This window comes from Sorex fumeus, unplaced genomic scaffold (assembly GCF_029834395.1).
Source record: "Sorex fumeus unplaced genomic scaffold, SorFum_2.1 ptg000063l, whole genome shotgun sequence".
In the NCBI taxonomy this organism is placed as follows: Eukaryota; Metazoa; Chordata; class Mammalia; order Eulipotyphla; family Soricidae; genus Sorex; species Sorex fumeus.
The window spans coordinates 79,404,118-79,426,052 of record NW_026606120.1 but is presented as its reverse complement, the minus strand read 5'-3'; the positions used below and the strand labels follow the sequence as shown (position 1 = coordinate 79,426,052).

At 51.8% G+C, this 21,935-nt stretch overlaps 1 protein-coding gene across 1 annotated transcript in view; it reads right to left on the bottom strand.

Annotated features, from left to right (window-relative positions):
* Positions 1–21,056, bottom strand: part of ITGB3 (integrin subunit beta 3) — a 52,299-nt gene extending 31,243 nt beyond the window's left edge. Inside the window, exons 1-4 of the mRNA XM_056127354.1 lie at positions 20,962–21,056; positions 8,816–8,901; positions 1,673–1,868; positions 316–568 (exon numbers count right to left, since the gene is read on the bottom strand). Coding sequence (XP_055983329.1) covers positions 316–568; positions 1,673–1,868; positions 8,816–8,901; positions 20,962–21,034 — 608 coding nt within the window. The 5' untranslated portion in view covers positions 21,035–21,056. The remainder of the gene's footprint in view (positions 1–315; positions 569–1,672; positions 1,869–8,815; positions 8,902–20,961) is intronic.
* Positions 21,057–21,935: the final 879 nt, after the last annotated feature.

Sequence of the window (21,935 nt, the reverse complement as noted above, 5' to 3'; positions counted from 1 at the left end):
GGAGAGAAGACTTGGCCAGAAGGCAGCTGGCAAAGACACACAAGAGCCAGAAATAAAGATCAGGACTTGTAGGGTTGGGGAAGCAACAGTACAGCGGGGAGGGTGTTTGCCTTGCACGCGACCAAGCTGGTTCCATCCCCAACATCCCATAGGGTACCCTGAGCCCACCAGGAGTGATTCCTAAGTGCAGAGCCAGGAGTCAACTCTGAGCATCACCAGGTATGGCCCAAAAAAACAAACAATAAACAAAAATCAGAAGCTGGACATGCCTGAGACAAACGGGGGAGGTGCTGCACTGATACCGAGAAGACTTACTCATAGCAAGGATTTCTGAGGGCCTCTGGTGGGGAGATGTACATGTATGGTGACACAGGTTTGTCCACAAAGGCCCCAAAGCCAATCCGCAGATTACTTGTGAGTTTGCGCATCTGGGAAGCCAGCTTGGTCCCCAAGTTCTGTATGCTCCCCAGATCATCCTTCATGGAGTACGACAGGTCCATCAAGTAGTAGATGTCCACAGGGTAATCTTCCACCTGCCGAACGTGGACGGAGAAACTCTTGGAATCATCTGGAAAGCAGAAGGAAGTTTGTTTTTCTCTTCTCCCTCTCACATTTGATGAGTGGATTTGGTCAAAGTTGGAATTAAGTAACTTCCTGATCACACCAGACTGGAAAGCGCTGGTCCCTTCTCCTCAACCCCGGCCAGGTCTATTCCTCTCCTATCTCTTGACTCTCCTAATCTTGTTTTGTTTTTGTTTTATTTGGGGGCCACACCCATAAGTGCTCAGAGCTTACTCCTGGTTCTGTGCTCAGGGATCACTCACTTTGGGCTCAAGAGACCAAATAGGATGCCGGGATCAAACCTGGGTCAGCTGAGTGCGAGACAAGTGCCCTGCTTGCTGTACTATTGCCTATTTCTTTCTTGTATATTTGTTCTGCAGTTCCAAGGAGCAATCCCAGAGGTCTCAAACACACAAGGCGAATGCCCCACTGCAGACCTATTCCCTCAGTCCATTATAGAAGGTACTTCTGAAATTCTTCTGGCATATTCAGAAAAATAAAATCAATGTTAAAAAAAAAAAACTCTTAGCCTATCTCTTCCCTCCCTATCCCGGTTTTCTCTGCACCCAACCTTACACCTTGGGCTTTATTCCAAAAACATGCTTATTTTTTTACTTTTTTTGGGGGGGAGGGTGTCACACCTCGAGATATTCAAGGGTTACTCCTGGTTCTGCACCCAGGCATTACTCTTGGCAATGCTCAGAAGACTATGTGGCATGCTGAGAATCAACCAGGATCGGTCGATACAAGGCAAATGCCAAACCCACTGTACTATTGCTCTGGCCCCCAAATTCACATATTAAAGGGATTTCCAAATTGCTTTCTTGGCTTTCACTTGCCCCTCAACACAAAGCACTAGGTAGAATTTGGGGGGAAAAGCAGCAAAGGTTTTCCAAATACTTGCCAGGTTAGAGAAGGGTTTACGACCTTCCTCAAGTCAAAGGGCTAGAATGGATAGAGTCAAGATCAAAACCGAGGCCTCGCCTCAAGTCCCAGACCCTGGCACTGCCTTCCATTCTTCACGCTCCTCTGCAGAGCTGCTTCCTGTTCAGTCTCCGCCCAGCCCTCCACCTGGCGCCCTACGCCCCGTCTCTCCGGGATCCCTTCCTACCTGGCCGGAGTCGGAGAGCGATCCTCTGCGGACTGACTTGAGTGACCTGGGAGCTGTCTCCGGAGGCCTTGTCGCTGAGGGGCCTGGCCTCCAGGATGCGGGCCTCGCTGATGGGGAACTCGATGGACTCCGGGGCACACTTATCCTTCAGCAGATTCGCCTTCAGGTTACAGCGGGGTGAGCCCGGAGGCAAGGCCTGCAAGACAGAGAGCCCGGTGGATCCCTGTGACCAGGGTGGAAGGGGCCCCCTCCCAGGGGTCAGGAGCTTAAGGTACTTCAAAGCAAAGGCTGCAGAAATGAGCTGGGTGGTCTTCCCCAAGACACCCCTAGGTCCCTTGTACAGAAGGAAGCACCTGCAGCATCACCCAGGAGAGGACTCCAAGGCCTCAAGTGCAGGCTCAGCGGGCCAGAGGCTCGGCTCCAGTGCCAGGCACCACAGCATCTCAAGTGCCACCAGGTACAAGCCTGGTGGCACCCAGCACTGTGGGCAAGGCTGCAAAGAAACTAATAGTAAATATGATGAACAAAGGCTAGCCAGTATTAGGCGATGCTCTCTAAATAGTTCCTGGATAATACACTTATGAATGAAGGCTCCAAGCCTGGGAAACTCCCATGATTCCAGGCCACTGATTAACAGGGTAACTGACAGCTGCCTCTTCCTTCTCTGCCCAGAACAAAGGGGACATTGAGTACCCTTCCAAAAACTCTGGCTCGCATCCCCTGGACCTCTGGGGGCCCTGTGTATGTTGCACATGAGTCCTGAAAACGGGACCCGTTGTACTAGAAAGCACGATGGAATCCGGAAAGGTCAGGGCCAGGTCTGCCACTGATTAGCCATGTGACCCCGGACGTTCCCTTTCCCTCCTTTGTGCCCCAGATTTTCCCCGCTCCAACAGGGGATGAGGAGACACAACACTTTTGGTCCCCTCCAGCTCTGACATTCGGCCCACGCAGCCAGCCTGGTACGGACCCAAGTCCATGAGGGCACTCTGCCAGGAGGAGGGGACTGGCCGGAAATGGCAGGAAAAACCCTCCCTGGACCCATTTCACAATATCTAGGCTGAGGTCCTCCCCCACGCCCACACAACCATATCTAGAAATTCGATGAATACCCCAAACAGGACCCCCAAACAAGCCTCTCACTGTTTCTTGAACACTTGCTGCCTGTCAGGGGAACGATAAGGACTCCCCAGGGGCTGCTGCAACCGGACCGTCACAGTTCTTACAAGACTGGAGCGAACACTCGAGGCTGAGAGGTTGCACCAAGGAAGCCAGTGTTTATAGGTAAGAAATCTGAGGCTTGGAGAAGTTCAGTACCTTGCCCAAAGTAGGTGGCAAAAGTGAGAGCTCGAGGAAAGCTTCCTAAGAAAGTAAAACTGGACAGACCAGGGTGTAGGAAGGCTAATCCTCTCCGGTGCTGAGACACGGGTTGGAGGAGGGACAAAGAAGACTGAACAAAAGTGCCCAGGCCGGCTGCCTCTTCGGGCTGCTTGAGCAGAGTGAGGAAACCTTTAGGAGGGAATTTCCTGGCCCCTCGTTTTCTAACATGACAGTGATTGAAGATTTGAAGTGCTGTCTTCTGACAGTCTTTCTGGTTTGTTATGGATTTCCTTAGAAATATAAACACTGAGAAACAAAACTGCCTCCCTCCCTCTCTCTGTGGCCAGTGACATCAGAGGTCAGGAATACAACAGGCTTCCCGCCAAGCTCTCCCTAAACTCGTTCTGTCCCCAAAGGCAATGACCTCAACCCCCGCAGGCAACATTCCCTCAGTAACCCAGGCAGGAAAGGTAGAAGGACTGTGTCCAGGTCACTCCAAGAGAAAATGGGGAGGGGGGGAATATTAAGTGACAGTTCCCAGTGAGACCGGATATTACAGAGAAGGGCAAAAATAACCAAGACCCAAGGGAAGATCCCCAGCATCGAGGTAGGAAATTCCAATCCACAGAGCTGCGCAAGCTGAGTCCCCACCCCTTCCTGGGTGAATGACACAGGCCATTACTCCTACCATTCATTAATCCCATCTGCAAAATTGGGAAAGTACAACATGAATAATTACCATTATCTTTGCTGCATCATCGGATTGGTCAAGGAATAAAATAAAACCATGAATATGAAATGCTCTCAAGATGCAAAAATCGCAATAATCAAAAACCTACCCTACCACTAATGCTAAACCTAATCATTAACCTAACCTCTAAACCAACCCTACTGCTAACCCAAAATACATTATTATACCCTAAGATCAGACTAACCCTATCCCCTCACCATAAACATAAACCTAACTCTGAAATTAACTCTAAACCCTTTTTATTTTTAAAGAGGGAGGGCCAGAGAGATGACTCAAACAGACAGACGCACCTGCATTGCATGCAGAAATGCCAGGACCAAGATGAACCCCGGAGCAATGAGCTGGGAATAGCCCCTGAGCCCTATGGGTGTGGCCTCCAAAGCAAAAAAATAGACATGGATCAGGACCACAGAAATAGTACAGAGGTCAGGGTGCTTGCCTTGCAGGTAGCCAGCTCTAGTTCAATACTTGGCACCACTTATGATCCTTGGGTATTGCCAGGAGTGACCCCTGATCACAGCCAGTAGTTAACCTCGGGTGTGTAAGCACCTCTGAGTGTGGCTCAAAAACTAAAAGAAATAAGGGGAGAACATATATGTGCACATATATATTTTAGATATATTCAATATACATCAGATATACTCAAACCTTATTTGATAGGGTATAGACAAATAAATGCAAATAGAAAGGGATTCTCTTCTTTTTGATTTTGTTTTGTTTGGGGGCCACACCCAGCTATTCCTGACTGTGTTCATGAATTACTCCTGGTGGTGCTCGGGGGACCATATGGGATGCCAGGGATTGAACCCAGGTCAGCTACATGCAAGCAAACACCCTACAGACTCTATTATCTCTCTGGCCTTTTCTTGAGAACAAGGTACAATAGACTTTGGTATTTATTTTCTCCCAGATCACTACTAAACAACCCCAAATTTTAAAAAAAATCAACACAGATCTCTTCATGGACATCTTGTGAGAACAAAAAATATCACTTGAACACACAGAAAGTATGGAGGAGAAAAAAAGAAAGAGTAGTGGAAGAGGAAGACATTTTTGTTTTTCAGTTATTAGTATCAAATGCTATTGCTAATGGGGAGGAACACTTTTAATGTACTTTAAAAATATAATAACAAGGGGCTGGAGCAATAGCACAGCAGGTAGGGCGTTTGCCTTGCACGTGGCTGGCCCGGGTTTGACTCCCAGCATCCCATATGGCCCTCTGAGCACCACCAGGAGTAATTCCGAGTGCAGAGCCAGGAGTAACCCCTGTGCATAGCCAGGTGTGACCCAAAAATAAAATAATAAATAATAAATAATAAAAATATAATAACAAGGGTTGAAGAGATAGTATAGCAGGTAGGGCATTTGCCTTGCACATGGTCCCCTGAGCCTGTCAGGAGTGACCCCTGAGTATAGAGCCAGGAGTAAAGCCTGAGCACCACCAGTGTGGTCTCAAAACAATAACAACAACAACAGCAACAACAAGAAGTCAAGACAAAACTCTCAAAAAAGATTGCTTACCTTCCAGAATGAAAGAAACAATGGACAAAGGACATGGCTTAGTAGGAGAGCACGTTTTACAGGTATGAAGCCCTGGATTCTACCCCCAGCACCATAAAAAATATTTAAAAGGAAAAGGAGAAAGAAAGGAAAAGCAGCAGACAAGTAAGAACAAAATGACATTACTCAAAAGAAATAAAATAATATTATACCTTCTCCCTACAAATACAAGGAAAGGTTTATACCTCTCCCTACAAACACAAAGAAAACAAAACGCCCAGAGAAAACTTCTGCTTGCCTACACCAGCAAATCTCTGGACATCATGCTGAGTAGGAGTTTCTCTACCTTCTCTCCTCTATATATTTTTAAGTACTTCCTTCCACTTTAGGACTGCCAAATTTAGCAAACATGGGGGACATACTTATATAATACATACCCGTTGTTTAATTCAAGTGTAACTGGTGCCCCATGTCTTACCTGACAAATTTAACTCCACCTCTATCCACCGGGAAGCCAATAGGCCACCACCACCAATGGCAGGATTTGCCACATTCACTTTCATCTCAACCTATTCTGATGTCCACGGTCCATCCTAGGAACCTTTATGTTTCAGAGGCACCTCCAGATAGCCCTGGTGTTACTCACCATCAGGAAAGTTTGGATGTTTCTAGATTCCAACATGGCGTCTCTAAAGCCAAGACCACAAGTTGACTCTCCATGTGCAGGTAGCCTATTTTAATTTTTTGTGAGATTCACCATCCAGAGAGAGCAACCACCCCAACTCAGGTCAACAGCCAACCCCCCAAGAACACACCCAGTGCAGATGGGCCCAGCACGCCACACTCATCCTCATTGGCTGTGTTTTCCCATAACCCAGCCAAACGCTTGTCTACACACCCAGCGTTGCTCCCCTCCAGGACCAAGGGAAGCTGAGCCCAACCAGTTGTTTTTCCAAGCTCTGCCAACCAGGCCTGGAACAGCCAAAGCAGCGGGGTAGCAAATGAGGCTCCCCAGAATGGCTTGTTCAACAAATCACACACAATCTCTAGACTCAGCATTTTGTTGTTTTTGTTGTTTAATCCAATGACCAAGACATTTTCAGCAATTAAATTCAGTGTAAGGGAAGTCCTAGAAAAAAAAAATAGCAGTCCTGTTCCGGCTACAACCTGGGATTCTTCCCTGCTGACACACTGGTCCCATACTGGGCTTCTCCTCTGAGTCCTCGCTCCTCCCTCCTGCCAGAAATGGCTGCCGTCATTCACTAAACGCTTGGCCACCCCTTCACTTGTTCCGGCTCACTGTCCTGGAGGAGGTCAGTTATTCCTCACTAGTTCTCTTGTTCCTAGCTACATCTGTTTCCTCCCTGACTCCACCTCCCAACCACCCCTGCACCCGCCAATATACACACACACTTTGGTCCTGGGCTTGTCCTCCCCCACTGCCCTCCCCTAGCCTACTCCAGGGTCAAAATTCATCATGACCATTCATAAGTATTCCCCATTCACACATTCACAACTCCCAAACTTGGTCATGTGACCTAAGACACGGGGCCAGATCTTAACATCCCTCAGTTACATGGTGTGTTCCTGTGAAGACCAAGATAGTGACAGATACTCCTAGAAGATGTTTTCCTTATCCCCCCCATCTCCAGGACACGGCTCCTTGCATGTTCTCTCGCGTGCCTGAAGGCAGGGAGGGGAACACCTTTTGAGTGGCACCAGGATGTCTCCTCTGGCTTCCCATCTCCCTCATTAGCCGGCCAGCTTCCAAACCCCCAAAAGAGAGACAGAGAGGGGGCACCCCTCCCCTCCAGCCCTCCCTTCTTCCAGGGTTCAGTTGCAGAATTCCAACTCGCTGGCAAAAACTCAATCACCTCCCAGTGGGGACCAAGACCAAGAGGATCCAGCCAATCGGAAGGGTGAGGACCAGATCCCACTCAGCAGCCCCCCTGAGCAGAGGCGTGGCACGGGGAACTGCAGGGGCTGGGGGTGGAGGGCAGCTCAGCCCTCCATGCACCCCCTCCCAGCCCCAGGGAACTGCCGTTTTGCTAAATGAAGTCAACGTGGCCCAGATGTTGGGCCGCTGCCTGGAGAGGCAGCTCCATGCTCCCGTGCTGAGCTGCAGCAAGGCCAAAGCAGCTCGTTGGGCCGGTTCGTGGCAATTCTGTGCTGGGAGGAACGCAGCCTCCTCTCCACCCCCCCACCCCGCACCCCCACCCTGCAGGGAGCTAGCTGCCTTTTTTAGGAAACTCAGCAATTGGGAAGAGAAGCAGACGGAGAATGAGGGACTGGGTTAGAGCAGGGATGGGCTGTGGTGACCGAGGGCGCCTCAGGCAGCTGAGAGCATCCCACAGGTGTTCAGGTAAGCACCTGGGGTGCAGGGGGGGGGGGAGATGAGCAATGACTCATCTCAGCCTCTGTAATCACCGGACTCTCTCCCGTCACATGCACCACCCCCAGCCCTGGCCAGCTCCAAAATCCCGCCGCCCCCCACCCCCAACAGTGCCGTTCTCTCAGACACACTCATCCTCCGGGACCCAGACACAACACGCTTCTTCCTAGACACAGCGAGCCCCGTCCGGTCACCCTCACAGCCTCACAAGTTGTGCCAGCTTGCGCCAGCTTCCCTCATCAACACCACAGAGAGGGAAGGAAGGAGGGGAAGAGGAGAGAGAGAGGAAGAGGAGGATCCACTGGCCGCTGTCAGCCAAGAGGTGAGGAGAATAGAGAAGACTCACTGTCTAACATTCCACACACACATCAACATGCCGCTTTCGTTTGCCTTTTATTTGGGGGGGTGGTGGGGAATCACATCCAGCGTATGCTCAGGGATTAGTCCTGGCTCTGCACTCAGGAATTATTCCTGGTGGTGCTCGGGGGGACCATCTGGTGTGCCAGGGATCGAGCTAGGGTTGGCCACATGCAAGGCAAACATCCTATCCTCTGTTCTAGCTCTGCAGCTCCTTCATTTGCCTTCTATAACTTCCAGATGTAGGGCTGGAGTGATAGCACGGTGGGTAGGGCGTTTGCCTTGCACTCGGCCAACCCGGATTTGATCCCCAGCATCCTATATGGTCCTCTAAGCACCGCCAGGAGTAATTCCTGAGTGCAGAGCCAGGAGTAACCCCTATGCATTGCCGGGTATGACCCAAAAAGCAAAAAATAAATAAACAAATAAATAAATAAAAACACCTTCTGATGCCTGAAAGCTAGTGTCTCCTCAATACCAATAATGCTCCCCTGTGTGTCCTTTTGAGGTAGAAACCCTGCTTCTGGGGGTGCTCTACTTCTCGGAGAAGGAAAGCCACGCATGGTCAAGGGAAGCAATGGCTAGTGGAAGGCCAGGAGCCCCAACCAAAATGGCCAAAGCCGGGCCCTCAGGGACACACTCGGGATGAAGCTCCCAGCCACACCCCCAGGGCAGCTTCCTTCGGTGTGCATTAAGGGAAGAGTTCCACCTCCGTTTTGCTCTGAAAAACCAGGGGCTGGTGAACTGAGGAGCGAGGAGAAAGCTCCGGGCATCCATCCCTGCAAAGGCCGGGGGAGTGAGGCCCGGTGTCATAGCTCCTTACCTCATCCGAGCACCAAGCGCACATGGGACTCACAGCCAGACACTGTTGGCAGGAGCTCACGCCCCGGGTGGCACAGATGTTGGGGCCTGCAACACAGAGACAAAGGCGTCAGCTCCCAGCAGTGCACTGGAGTAAATGGTGCCCCCTGTCCTTGCCGCCATTCCCACACACTCAGTTTTACACCACCCCCGACTTCAGGTACTTATCAAACACAGGCTGTTGGGGTAGGAAGGAGGATGTGAAAGGCTGAGAGAAATTCATCACTGCCATGGGCAGAGTAATGTAGATCGTTTAAACTCAGGATTCCCAGGATATACATCTCAGGATCCGAGCACAGGGCACCTCAGTAAGAAGTACAGAAACAATTGCAAAAGGCTGACTGAGGGGGCCAGGGATGGAGCCCAGTGGTTAGAGTTCTTGCCATATATGTATAAGACCCTGAGGTCCTGGGTTAGATTCCCAGCACTGCAAAATAAATAGTTAATTAATTAAATAATAAATGTCAATGTGACCAAGTCTTCTTCCTGCCCAAAGACAGAGAAAAGGCTGGGGGGGTTGGGAGGGAGGGGGAAGGCGACAACCAAAGGCACCAAAATAGCCCTGAGAAGCCCAGGCAGGAAGCAAACCTCAGGCCTCCGCTTGGATAGAGACCTGCATCTTCCCCACTTCCCTGGCTCAGCCTTCCCACCACCGTCAAATCAGCCTCCTCCTCCTCATGTCCCCAAGAAGGCCTCTGCCCACAAAAGGACGATAACGATGATAACGAGGTCCCAGTCCACCCTGTGACCACTTATCTTGACCAGGCCTATACCCAGTTTGCTTTTTTAGCCCTTTGGCTCCCAGCTGGGAAGACCAGCAAGTCTATCTCTAGAGACAGCATCCTGACCGCAGGGTGCTTTCCCCTGTGTCCCTGAAGCTATTTGTGTAACCCAGTGTTTCCCCAAGCAATCAATACTACCCCCTTGGGGGGGACCTAGAACAATCCAAAGGGGGCCAGTAATTGCCTTGGGTACAACTGGGGCAGTGGGGCAGGAGGTACTGCTTCTGACACAGTGGGTAGGTGGTGTGCTGCATCACTGCATACCTGACACAACAGGGCTGCAGTCATTCAAGTCACAGTGTCTAATTCTTTTCTTTCAAAACGGGAGCAAACAGAGAGATGGCATAGGGCTCAAGGCACTTGCCTTGCAGCAGTTGCAAGTCAGTCCTTGGCACCACAGGGACCCCAGGACTGCCAGGTGCAGTCCTGGAGGCCCCCTAGACTCCAGGGTGTCCCCCATCATCCCCACACTGCAAGGCCCAAGCAGCAGTGCATCCTCAGAGCCTTGCAGTGACCTGCAGTTCCGGTGGGCTGAGAATCAAGGGAGGGTGCCTCAGGGGCCATTAATATAAGGCACAGAGCCCCAGGGGTGAGGGTTATCTGACTTGGCTTGACTTCTACAGATTAGGATATTTTACCATTTTGGGGGGGATAAAGGGAGGGCCACACCTGGTGGTGCTACACAGGAGCTACTGTGCCTGGGGGTCACTCCCAGGGGTCCTCAGGAGACTATACCGTGAAGGGTGTTGAACCAGGAATGATCACCTGCATGTATGGGGAGAGGCAGGGATTGAACCCAGGGCCTCTCGCATGCAAGGTGAGTACTGTACCACTGAACTCCATCCCCGGGCCTACAGAGATGATTTTACAGGTACAGAGTTCTGAGGTTCGGACAATAGTACAGATATTAGGGCATGTGCCCTGCATGCGCCTTACACATGGCAACCCAGGTTCAATCCCCAACACTCCCAAGCATCACTGGGCGTGGCTCTGAAGGCCCCTAAGCATCACCCAGGTGCCCTGGTGGTTCCTGGCACTTTGGAGTCTGAGCATTCTGGAGGGGCATCATTACCCACATTTTCTTACCTCCTTTTTTTGGGGGGGAGAGAGGGGCCTATGCCCTGTGGTACTTAGGGATCAGTCCTAGTGCTGCTCGAGGGACTAGATAGGATGCTGGGAATTGAACCCAGGTCAGCTACGTGCAAGGCAAACACGGACCCACTCTACTATCACTCCTCTTTTTTATGAGAAGAACTATCACAATTCTTTTTAATGAGTTGCAGGCTGGTTTGGTGAGAACCAATGACCCTCCCTGCCACCAAGGTCAGGTTCTCTAGAAAGCAGCTGAAGGGACTGACTCACTGGCCTCTGTGCCAGGCCACACTGGTCCAGCGAGCTGCGGCTCTGTGGGCACCCTCCTCCTGAATGTGTGGAAGGCACTGGGCCTCTGTCTGCAAGCAGGAGCCTTAGCCCCAGGCCTGCAGGAGAAGTGGGGGGGGGGGGTCTTGTTTCGTCACTTGGAAAAATGAACAAGTCTTAGCACCCCTTTCCTCTGACCCCTTTAGCCAGAGCAGGGACACTGGTGGGTGGGCTGGCCCTGCTTCCCACCGAAGCTTGAGAGGGGAAAACAGATAAAGAATCCTGGTCAAAGGAGGATTGCTCCACAGCTTCAAAGCCGGCCTCATACGCTGGGGGGGAAAGGCAGCTCAGACAGAGAAGGAAACACCAAGTAGAGGACGCCTGGAGGGCCCACTCAGGATGGGAGATATGTGCTGAAGGTAGATTACAGACCAAACATGATGGCCACTTAATGCCTGTATTGCAAATCACAAAACCCAAAGGGAAAGAGAGAGTAAAAGGGAATTCCCTGCCTCAGAGGTCAGAGTTTGGGGGGAGTGGGGTGGGAATGGGGTGGGGGTGGTGGGAGGGATACTGGGAACATTGGTGGTGAAGAACAGGCAGTGGTGGAGGGCTCAGTACTCAATCATTATATGACTGAAACGTAAGCATGAAAGTTTGTAAGTCTGTAACTGTACCTCACGGTCACAGTTCACGGTTCATGGTTCTCCCGTTATTCATCGATTTGCTCGAGCAGGCCCAGTAACGTCTCCATCTTGAGATTTGTTGTTACTGTGTCTGGCATATCGAATACGTCACGGGGAGCTTGCCAGGCTCTGCCGTGCGGGCGAGATACTCTCAGTAGCTTGCCGGGCTCTCCGAGAGGGGTGGAGGAATCGAACTCGGTCAGCCATGTTGGCTGTGTGCAAGGCAAACGCCCTACCCGCTGTGCTATCACTCCAGCCCAATGATTCATTAAAAAAATAAAAAATTAATTAATTAATTAAAAAAAATAAAAGAATCCTGGTAAGTTCTGACGGAAGCGCTGGCAGCCAGAAGGGGCTCAGTGAAAGCTGCTGCCTCACGGCAACAGTGCTCACCCTGAGCTCTAAGCAGCTTAGAGCAGGCAAATGCTTTATTATTTTTTTTCTCTCCCTGGATACAGACCCTTTTCTTTCTTTTTTTTTTATTTTATTGAATCACCACGAGATAGTTATAAGCTTTCGTGTTTGGGTTACAATCACACAACGACCAAACACCCATCCCTCCACCAGTGCACATTCCCCACCACCAATATCCCCGGTATACCCCCCCTTTCCCACCCTCCCCCTGCCTCCATGGCAGACATGATTCCCCATACTCTCTACTTTTGGGCATTATGGTTTGTGATACAGACACTGAGAGGTTATCATGTTTGGTCCTTTATCTACTTTCAGCACACATCCCCCATCCCGACTGGTTCCTCCAGCCATCGTTTTCTCAGTGATACCTTCTCTATTCCAGCTGCCTTCTCCCCTTTGTGCATGAGGCAGGCTTCCAGCAGTCTCCCTGTCCCGTGTATCTACTGTCCTTAGGTGTCAGCCTCATGTTATGTTGTTTTATACTCCACAAATGAGTGCAGTCCTTCTATGTCTGTCCCTCTCGTTCTGACTCATTTCACTTAGCATGATACACTCCATGGACAGACACTTTTCCATAGGACTCTATACACCTGGCTAAGGAGGCCGCAAACTTGGGGCCATGGGGAGCAGAACCAGAACCATCAAGCAAGGGTAAGACGATGGCCAAATCTGGCTTCTAAAGTGAGGGTTAGAGCTCAAGTGTTCCTTCCAGGGGTGGCCAAGAAGGGAAGAAAAATGGAGGGCTGGAGCGATAGACGCAGGGAGGGCATTTGCCTTGTACCCAGCCAACCAGGGTTAAATCCCCAGCATCCCATATGGTCCCCTGAGCACCGCCAGGAGTAATTCCTGAGCACAGAGCCAGGAGTAAGCCCTGAGCACTGCTGGGTGTGACCACAAAGCCCCCCAAAAAAGAAGGGAAGGAAGATGGCGAGGCTGATGGACACCGGACCCTTAGAAACTGAAGCCTGCTGCTGGGAGTGTGGCTTTCATGCCCCTGGAGGAAGCTGAGCAGAAACAGCATAAAAGGATCCTCCTGCCCCACCCCACCCCCCAAGGAGAGCAGACAGCAAAGGGTGAAGGGGGGGAGTGGGGGAGCTGTTCAGACCAGGCAGCAGCCAACGCGGGGCTGGACTTGGATGGTAGAGGCAGTAATAATGTGGTGAAACTCTAGGAATATTCTCGAGACTTGCCAATGAATGGCACATGGAACATGACAGCGAAAAAGACATGGGCCTGAGCACGTGGGTTCCTACATGGACAAAGTCAAAAATTTTCTACCACCGGCCATGCACTGGCACAGAGCCTCGAGGCAGCAGGCGCTGCCCTTGTAAGCGAAGCCAGATCATGTCCAACGGGTTAACTGGGCAAGTAAGTGCTGACCGCTGCAGAAAGCTTACCAGCATAGCGTGCGGATTAAGATGATACCTGAGTCCCCCGGAAATGCTGACGGGGAGGAGCGGGGAAACAGAGACCACACGCGTTGTGCAACGGTGGATGTGACGTGGTCCCCTTGCCAACCAGCAACAGGAAACCTCAGGTCGAAAGCCACTGGGGCCACTTCCATGCCTGTGTGACCTCAGGCCTGGCCCCATCCCCCGGGCACTTGATTCCATGCCACATGCCCCTCAGTATTCTAACCCAGACATGGCAACCAAGCACTGGAGACCCTCTATAAACACTCCTTTCTCCCAGGGTCCCACATATGTGTAGAATACTGACCTCTAGACCTGAAGGCTGAAATGAAATAGCATGTCTAGCAACCATCTATAACTGATGTTCAATAAATCAGTTTTCCTTCTTCCTGAATTTTGTTCTAATCACTTCCTGTCCCAGGCATGTCCAGCCTCCTTGCACCCCATCAGGGTCAGGAAAGAGATTCCTCTTTGACTCTAACTGAAAACAGGGAGGAAATCTCTTACATCCCAAGGGACAGGAGCATCCCCCAGACTTAGATACGCCAATGCCTCAAAACCAGCCATATGGAGCTGGAGCGATAGCACAGTGGGTAGGGTGTTTGCCTCGTACACGGCCAACCCAGGTTCAGTTCCCAGCATCCCATATGATCCCCCAAGCACCACCAGGGTGATTTCTGAGTGCATGAGCCAGGAGTAACCACTGTGGATAGCCGGGTGTGACCCAAAAAGAAAAAAAAAAAAACACCAGCCATATGGTCTTGGGTGGGTCACTTCACCTCTCAGGGTCTCCTTCTTTGGCTCCTGTGAAAAGTTCCCAGGCTAGATGAGCTAGAAGGTGTGGCCGGGCCTAGAGGATGTAGGCCAGCCAGCTAGCCTCGAGAGTGATCGAGACTCAGGGAGGCCCAGCGACGCCAGCCTAAGACCCCACAAACATTGCGCATGTGCCAATTTCTTCTGAAGGGTCCACATGATATTTTCAAATGCTACATCACAAGTTCTGGAAAATTTTATCAGAACGGGCTCCACCTTGCTGCTGACTCATTCAGTGAGAGAAGAGATGAGCCTGTACCAAGCTCGACTGAGGCCCAGCCCAGCAGTATCCTGCTAGTGGCCTCCTTGGCATCCAGTTGTCCAGCTCTCCCCTGGCTCCTGCCTTGTGGGATGAACAGTAGGCAACGGCAGGGTCACCAAGTCGGACTGCCGGCCTGCCTCGGCAGGAAGACAAACTGGTCCTACTGTTTTAAAGGATAATTTGGCAAAACTGATTCAAATTTTAAAGATCCCTATCCTTTGATCTCGCAGCTTTCATTCAAGAAATTGAGTCTATAGAAACACTTGAACAAAGATACATAAAAGTGAATGAGTGAAGCTCTTGAGTTTTATGTATAGGCCAAAATCATTGGAAATGACTCCACTTCCTCTCTACTGGGTTGATTAAATAACTTCAGGTATATTCATTTAGCAATATGCCTTCTGGCTAGAATTATTGTTCTTGGGATAAATAAGAGAAAAAGCCATTAACTGACATAGAAAGACATCAGGGTATATTATTAAATGGCAGTGATCCTATGGTGCATAATCCTCTAGTGACTTAGGATGACATAAACATCAACGATAGGAGTAACTGTTAACAGTGTGCATCCTGGAACCGGAGCCATAGCACAGAGGGTAAGGAGCTTGCCCAGGTCGATCCCCAGCATCCCATATGGTCCCCCAAGCATCGCCAGGAGTAATTCCTGAATGCAGAGCCAGGAGCAACCCCTGAGCATCACCAGGTGTGACCCAAAGAGTCACCCTACCCCAATAATAAGAAAGAGATTGGCTATAAGTGGTGCTGCTAGGAGACACGAGGGGTCAGGGCTCAGGACTGGGACATCCACATGCAAAGCTGCTCTCCAGCCCTTTGCACTAGCGTCTGAGTCCAGAACCGGGTTTTCTCATCACACGCACTTACATCTCACTCCTTGAATGTCTGAGCATCTACACTGACTGAGCTAAGAAACGCTGTTGGTGGACGGAGGCAGGGAGCAGTGATTTGGAGTAGGCTCTTTCGTGGGCACATGACAGAGAAACAGAAACACAGTGCACTGTTTTTCTCAAAGATGCTAACAGAAACATTAAGTGGTATGACAGACCCACGTTCTTCCTGCCCTGGTCTGTGACACGTGACATATGGCCACAAAAATAAGCTTTCAGGGTGACAGTCTCAATATCCGAGGAAACCAGAGCAGCCTCAGGTAACCTCTCAGCCCTCGGATAGGCAGATCACCACAGAGGACTCTAGAGGTGCCACACTAAGTGGAAGGAGCCGGACTCCAGAGGCTGAGCACGGTGTGGTTTCACTGCTGTGAGTCCCTGCAAGGTAAATCCAAAGGGACAGGAAAGGGACCAGTGGTTGTCAAGAACAAAAGGGGGGAACAGGAAAATGATGACAAAGGAACTTGAGAGAAAGAACATTTACGAGTATAGGAAAAGTTCTCCATCTTGACTGTAGTGATGGTGACTCACTATCCACATCCAGTATCGTGTATGGTCCCCTGAGCACTGCAGGCAGACAGGAAGGAAGGAAAGAAAGAAAAAGAGAAGGCCAGACAATAGTACAGCTGGTAGGCCATTTGCCTTGCATGAGGCCAGCCTGGGTTCAATCCCTAGCATCCCATGTGGTCTCCCAAGCCCTGTCACGAGTAATTCCTTAGCGCAGAGCCAGTAATAACCCCTGAGCATCACCGGATGTGACCCAAAAATCCAAAACAACAACAACAAAAAGAGTGAGAGAGGAAAGAGAGAGAAAGAAAGAAAGAAAGAAAGAAAGAAGGGAGGGAGGGAGGGAAGGAAACAGGGAGAGTACTAGCTGTTGCCCCTGGACCTGGCTCAGCAGGGGTGCCCAGGCCCCAGTGTAAGGGACTGAGCTCCCCACTCAGCAAGGCTGAGGGCTGGGGAGAAGAGAGGCAGGGCCAGAGTAGCAGGCCAGCCCGTGGGCTGCATCACATCAAGTGGCTTCTTCCTGAAGTTGCTCAGTCACTCCCCCCCCATAATTATCTGTCTGCTGATTCAAGAACTGTGGTTTCTGCGGGCATGCTTCCTGGCTCTTCCTGCCAGCAAGGGCAGAAGGATTCCTGGGGCTGGGAGGGATGATAACCAGAGAGCCCTAGAAGGGTGGGGAGGAGTGGAGGAGAATTTCTATTAGGAAATTCCGGAGTCCTCGCCAAACTCCCCTTCCTCACTGTGGCCTCCTTACCAAGGGTGATGTCCCCAGGAGACCTCGGCCACCCTGACAAGGGAGGGTGCAGTGCCGCCTGGCCCTCCTCCAGGAGGGGCCCTCACAGAGCTCCCTGAGCCCCAGCAAACTCAAACAGGGGCCGACAGCAGACACCACACAGAGTTCTGTGTGCCCAGAGAAGCCCTGGTCTGCCAAATGCGAACAGCCTCTTGAAGGTCCCGCTGAGTCCCAGGATGGCTGAATTAATGAACGCAGGGATTTGCTTATCAGGATTCTGACATGTGGCTGTCATCTCTAGAGACCCACCCGAGCTTCCCACGGACACTTATCGTGCCTCCTCTGTGCCAGGTACTGAGCACCAAATGTTGAGCAAGACAGACCTGGCATTCTTCTGGTGCTTGGAAGCCTGAGGCTGATGTTCCTCCTTCCCAGAGACAAGGCTTAACGCTTCCCCAGGGAGGGAGCAAATGCAGGAGCCTTTCCCCTCCGTGGCCTCCACCATGGGGCTTACGCTGGGTTCAGAGTGGCTGAGAAACGCCCCACAGCCGCAGCCGGTGTGGAATGGGCCCCTTCACACAGAGGCATGGAGAGAGGACCTCTCACTCTCCTTCCAGAGCCTTCAGACATGAAGCAGAGTAGACAGCACAGGCAGAAAGAAGCTGCCGTTGACTGAGCACTCCTTTTTCACCCTCTCTCTCACACAGGCAGCACACTCACAGAGGCTTTGTTTGGTTCTGGACACAGAGGGAAAGCAAGCCTGAGGGCCTGAGACAGTCAGTCATTTAGCCCAGGTCATGCAACCAATGGCAAAGTCGGCTATCACGCCCACACCTGAACACCGTCAGCCCACAGCAGTCTTTTTCCTCAGCCAAGTGTTTTCCTATGTGTCTGTGGCAGAGTTTTCAGGAAATAAACTCCGCGAGAGAAGTGAGCAGCTCAGCTCACAGCTAGTACACCTAGATGGTGAACTTGTAAGCAAGCAGAACTTGTAAGCCATGGGGCCAGAGGAGACAACAGCGGGGAGGACGCCTGCCTTGCACGTGGCCAACCTGGGTTCGATCCTCGGCAACCCATATGGTCTCCTAAGCACTGTCAGGAGTAATTCCTGAGTGCAGAGCCAGAAGTAATCCAGTGAGACACCCCCCCCCCCCAAATAAAAAATCTCAACCGAAAAAACAACTTGTAACCCGTTTGCCCTTGGGGTAAAATCAAGATCTAAATGGGAAAGTCACAAAACCAAGCAACATTGCATGGGTAAGGCTGAAATGACGGTACATGCTGGCAAGTATGAGGTTGTTTTAGGGCAGTACTGATTTTCGGGGTTCCATCCCTGGTAAGTCACACACACACACATCATCATCATCATCATCATCATCATCTTTGATATATAGAATTTCAAAACCCAGTAAAACTTCAGGTTTTATTTTACCTAAAAGTACCTCTCTTCTCCCCATCCTCAGCTCTCCAACTCTGGGGTGACCTCTGCCAGCAAGGGCAGAAGGATTCCTGGGGCTGGGAGGGATGATAACTTCCCCTCCTTCCCTTTCTCCTTGCTCTGGGACAAAAGGTGTCCCACACCACACTCCACCACTCCAGGCTCTCCAGACACCTTCAAGCTGGCCACCAACACTGGAGCTGGACTAAGTACAATGCCGGGAGGGACTTACTTCTGGGTTTACTACTCTGCGGGTCTGACCCGGAGCTCCTACTTGCCTACTGGGCTACTGTTCCTCTCAGAGGGAGTCCGGAGCTAAAGGAGTACATCCATGCTGGTGGAATCACCTCCGTCACGAGGACGAATCTGTGAAAAGTTCTCCTAGAGGATGTTTAGGGTAAATTAGGCACTCTAGAAGCACAGTGGCGGTCCTATAAAGATCAGCTGCGTTTATTTCCTGAAAACTTTCCAACAGAAACTCCCCGGACCCGGAGACACATAGGAAAACTTTTGGCTAGAGAAAAAGGCAGTTGTGGGTTGAAGACGGTGAGATGTGATTGCGACTTTGCCACTGGCTGTGTGATCTGGGCTAAATAACTTACTGTCTCAGGCCTTCAGGGTTTCCCTCTGTTACATGGACCAAACAAAACTTCTGTTATTATGCTGTGAAACACATCAACAAAAGATGAACTAGGAGCCAGGTGTGGAGGGAGATGCCCAAATAGCACAGTGCTTTTCATCACTAATCTTAGATCAATAACCCAACTAGACCTTATTCACTTCTAGACCACAAGTAAATACAATGTTTAGATGTAGAGATTATTCCAAAATAAAGGAAGTTGGGGACTGAAGAGATGGTGCAGCAGGTAGGAAGATTGCCTTGCACATGATCAACCTGGACTCAATCCCTGGCACCTCATATGGTCCCTTGAGCCCTGGAAGGAGTGATCCCTGAGAGCAGAGCCAGAAGGAAGCCCTGAGAACTGCTGGGTGTGGCCCCCAAACAAAACAAAAACAAAAAAAGAAAGAAAGAAAACTATAGATGTGAAAAGAAAGCAAGACATATTTCTAAGTTCAGAAGCTGGAACCAAGCTGGAAAACCATAGTACAGTAGGTGGGTGCTTGCCTTGCACGTGGCTGACCTGGGCACCATATATGGTCCCCTGAGGCACCAGGAATGATCTCTGAATGCAGAGTCAGGAGTAAGCCCTGAGCACCATCATGTGTGGCCCAAAAAAGAAAAACAAATCAAGTTTATAGAAGCAGGCATCTCATAGAATACAGCTGAGAAGCCCTTCTGGATTTCTTCCTTGCCCTTGTTAACAGCAAGGCTAGGGAGATGGCTCAAGGGGCTAGGGTGCATGCACTGCAGGTCAGAGTGGGGGGTTTGGTCCTTGACAAAGCTGGAAAGGTTCCCTGAGCACAGCCAGGAGTGACCCCAGATCACTGAGTAGCACCTGAATCCCACCTAGCACACACACACGGAGCAGATCTGAACCAGGGTTCCAACCAACTCCCCGGGCAAAAGGCTGGAGATTCATATTTCTGTAGGGGGGTCATCAGGTTGCTCTGGGCTGCTTAAGGACATCAAACTGGGAACAGCCACTGACACAATCCTCTCTATCACCTGTAACTGCTCCTATCAGAGCGGGGGTGATTATCTTCAAACTCACCAGGATGGGCTGGAGAGATGGTACAGCAGCTAAGGCACAGAACATCCCAGTTCCATTCCCGGCTCTGGTCACAGAGCATACAGCCAGGAGGAAGCCCTGAACATTGCTGGTTGTGTCCCCCCAAACAGAAACAACAACAACAACAACAACAACAACAACAAAAAACCTCATCAGCTGTCCATACCAAACACCAGGAGATTTGGGGGGTTGGGAGGGCACACCTGCCTATGTCAGGGATGGCTCCTGGCTTTGCTCCGGGGACTACATGTGTTACTGGAATCAAGGCAAGTGCTTTAACCCTTATACAGTTTCTCCAGGCCAACATAAAGGCGCGTTTTGTCGTCTAAACACAGCTCAACAGTCATTTTACAAAAAAGCATATTGATGGCGCAGCCCTGTCATGTATGAGCACAAACACGCATCTCTTAAAGGCTGGCGAGAGTCTTGGAGGCTTCATCAAAGCATTTCAGAAGAGCTCTTTGAAATGGACCTATCAGTACATCTCACTTCTTGAAATACCTTCTTTTGCAGGACCGAAAGTTCTGCTTTCTCTACCGAAAGTGCATAGAAGCGCCCCGGGGCCCCTCTGCGTGGTGGTGCGGGGGGGGGGGGGGGTGGGGGGGAGGAGACGCTCGCTGACCCCGGAGCCGGAGCTGTCCCTAGGAAGGCGTTGCAGGGCCGCGGGCAGCACCCGGAGGCCGGGCCCCGCTCACCCTGCAGGAGGGAACGTGCGGGAACTCCTGCCAGCGCCGGGACGCGGAAACTTCGAGGGTGCTGGGCCGGGTGGGAGAGGCAGCGCTGCTCCGGAGTCCGCGCAAGGACCGTGCAGGAGGCGGCCCCGCGTCCCCCCGCGAGCAGCCGCCACGTCCGAGCAAACAGAAACGTGGGACAAAGTGGAGCGCGCCGAGAGCCAGAGAAGCACCCGGCGCCAGCTGCACGCGCGCGTTCCCCTAGAGGCAACACCCTCGCCCCTCCGCGAGCGCGGGAACGGCCCCGGGAATGCCAGCGCGGGTTCCCCCACCCCCACCCCAGACAGGCGCCCGCCCGATTCTGGGGTTGCGGGGTCCCGGGGACCGGCCCCCGGCGCGCCCCCCTCTCGGGCGGGCCCCGAACGCCCCACTCACCCGCGCCCGCGGCCGCCAGCGCGCCCAGAACTAGCGCGCCCAGCGCCGCCGCCCCCAGCGGCCGCGCCCGCATCTCCGCAGCCGCCGCTGCCGCCGCCGCGCTGAGCCTCGGCCGCACCCGCGGTCCCCGCAGCCGAGGGGAGGGACGCGGTGGGTGGGACGCGACGGGGCGGGCCGCGGGCCGCGCTTCCTACACTCCGGCCCTTTTCTGGAGCCGGCGAGCCGAGGGGGCGGTGGGGGCGGCTCCTGCCCCCGCCTCGCCTCTCCGGGGAGGATCCGCTACGCGCCACCGGCCCGAGCGGGCGGGAGGACGCGCGCCCTTGCTCCTGGGGGGTCTGCGTCCCGCTGCTCGGCGTGCTCCGAACGGTCAGGACCTGCGCCTCCTCTCCGGATTTCGGGCCTCCGCCTAGGGGACACCCACGGCGCTCCTCCACCTGCTCCGCTGGGACATTTCTCTGTACCCCATGTTCCATTCTTTCACACTTCCGTTCGTGCAACTGACAGATCTGTCGCAAGCCTGTTCTGTGCCCAGCACCGTTCAGTCTTTCATTACTTGGTTCTTTTTGGCGGACGGGGGGGGGGAAGCGCTGATGGCCTGGGAGGATATCACACACACACACACACACACACACACACACACACACACTTATGTATATATTTAATCGCCCAAGATGGAGCCACTCATGCTAAGTCCCAAGACTTGATAACTAACCTATATGAAGTGTCAGTCTCTCCCTGGAGTGGAATTGTTAACCGACCAGTCTAAGATGACTTCATCAATACATAGTAGTGACGTATTTGACCATATAAAGCCCCTTTTGTGTCCATAAGAGAAAGTGCCCTTGCCTGAAACAACTCTTCTTTCCCCTTTGCTAATAGCCCCCTTTGTCCTGTCTGGTTCGTGCCCATAAAACACTGTTTCCCCCATGCATATTAGACCGTATAGTACGCTTTGTGGGCTACTTATTTAGAGT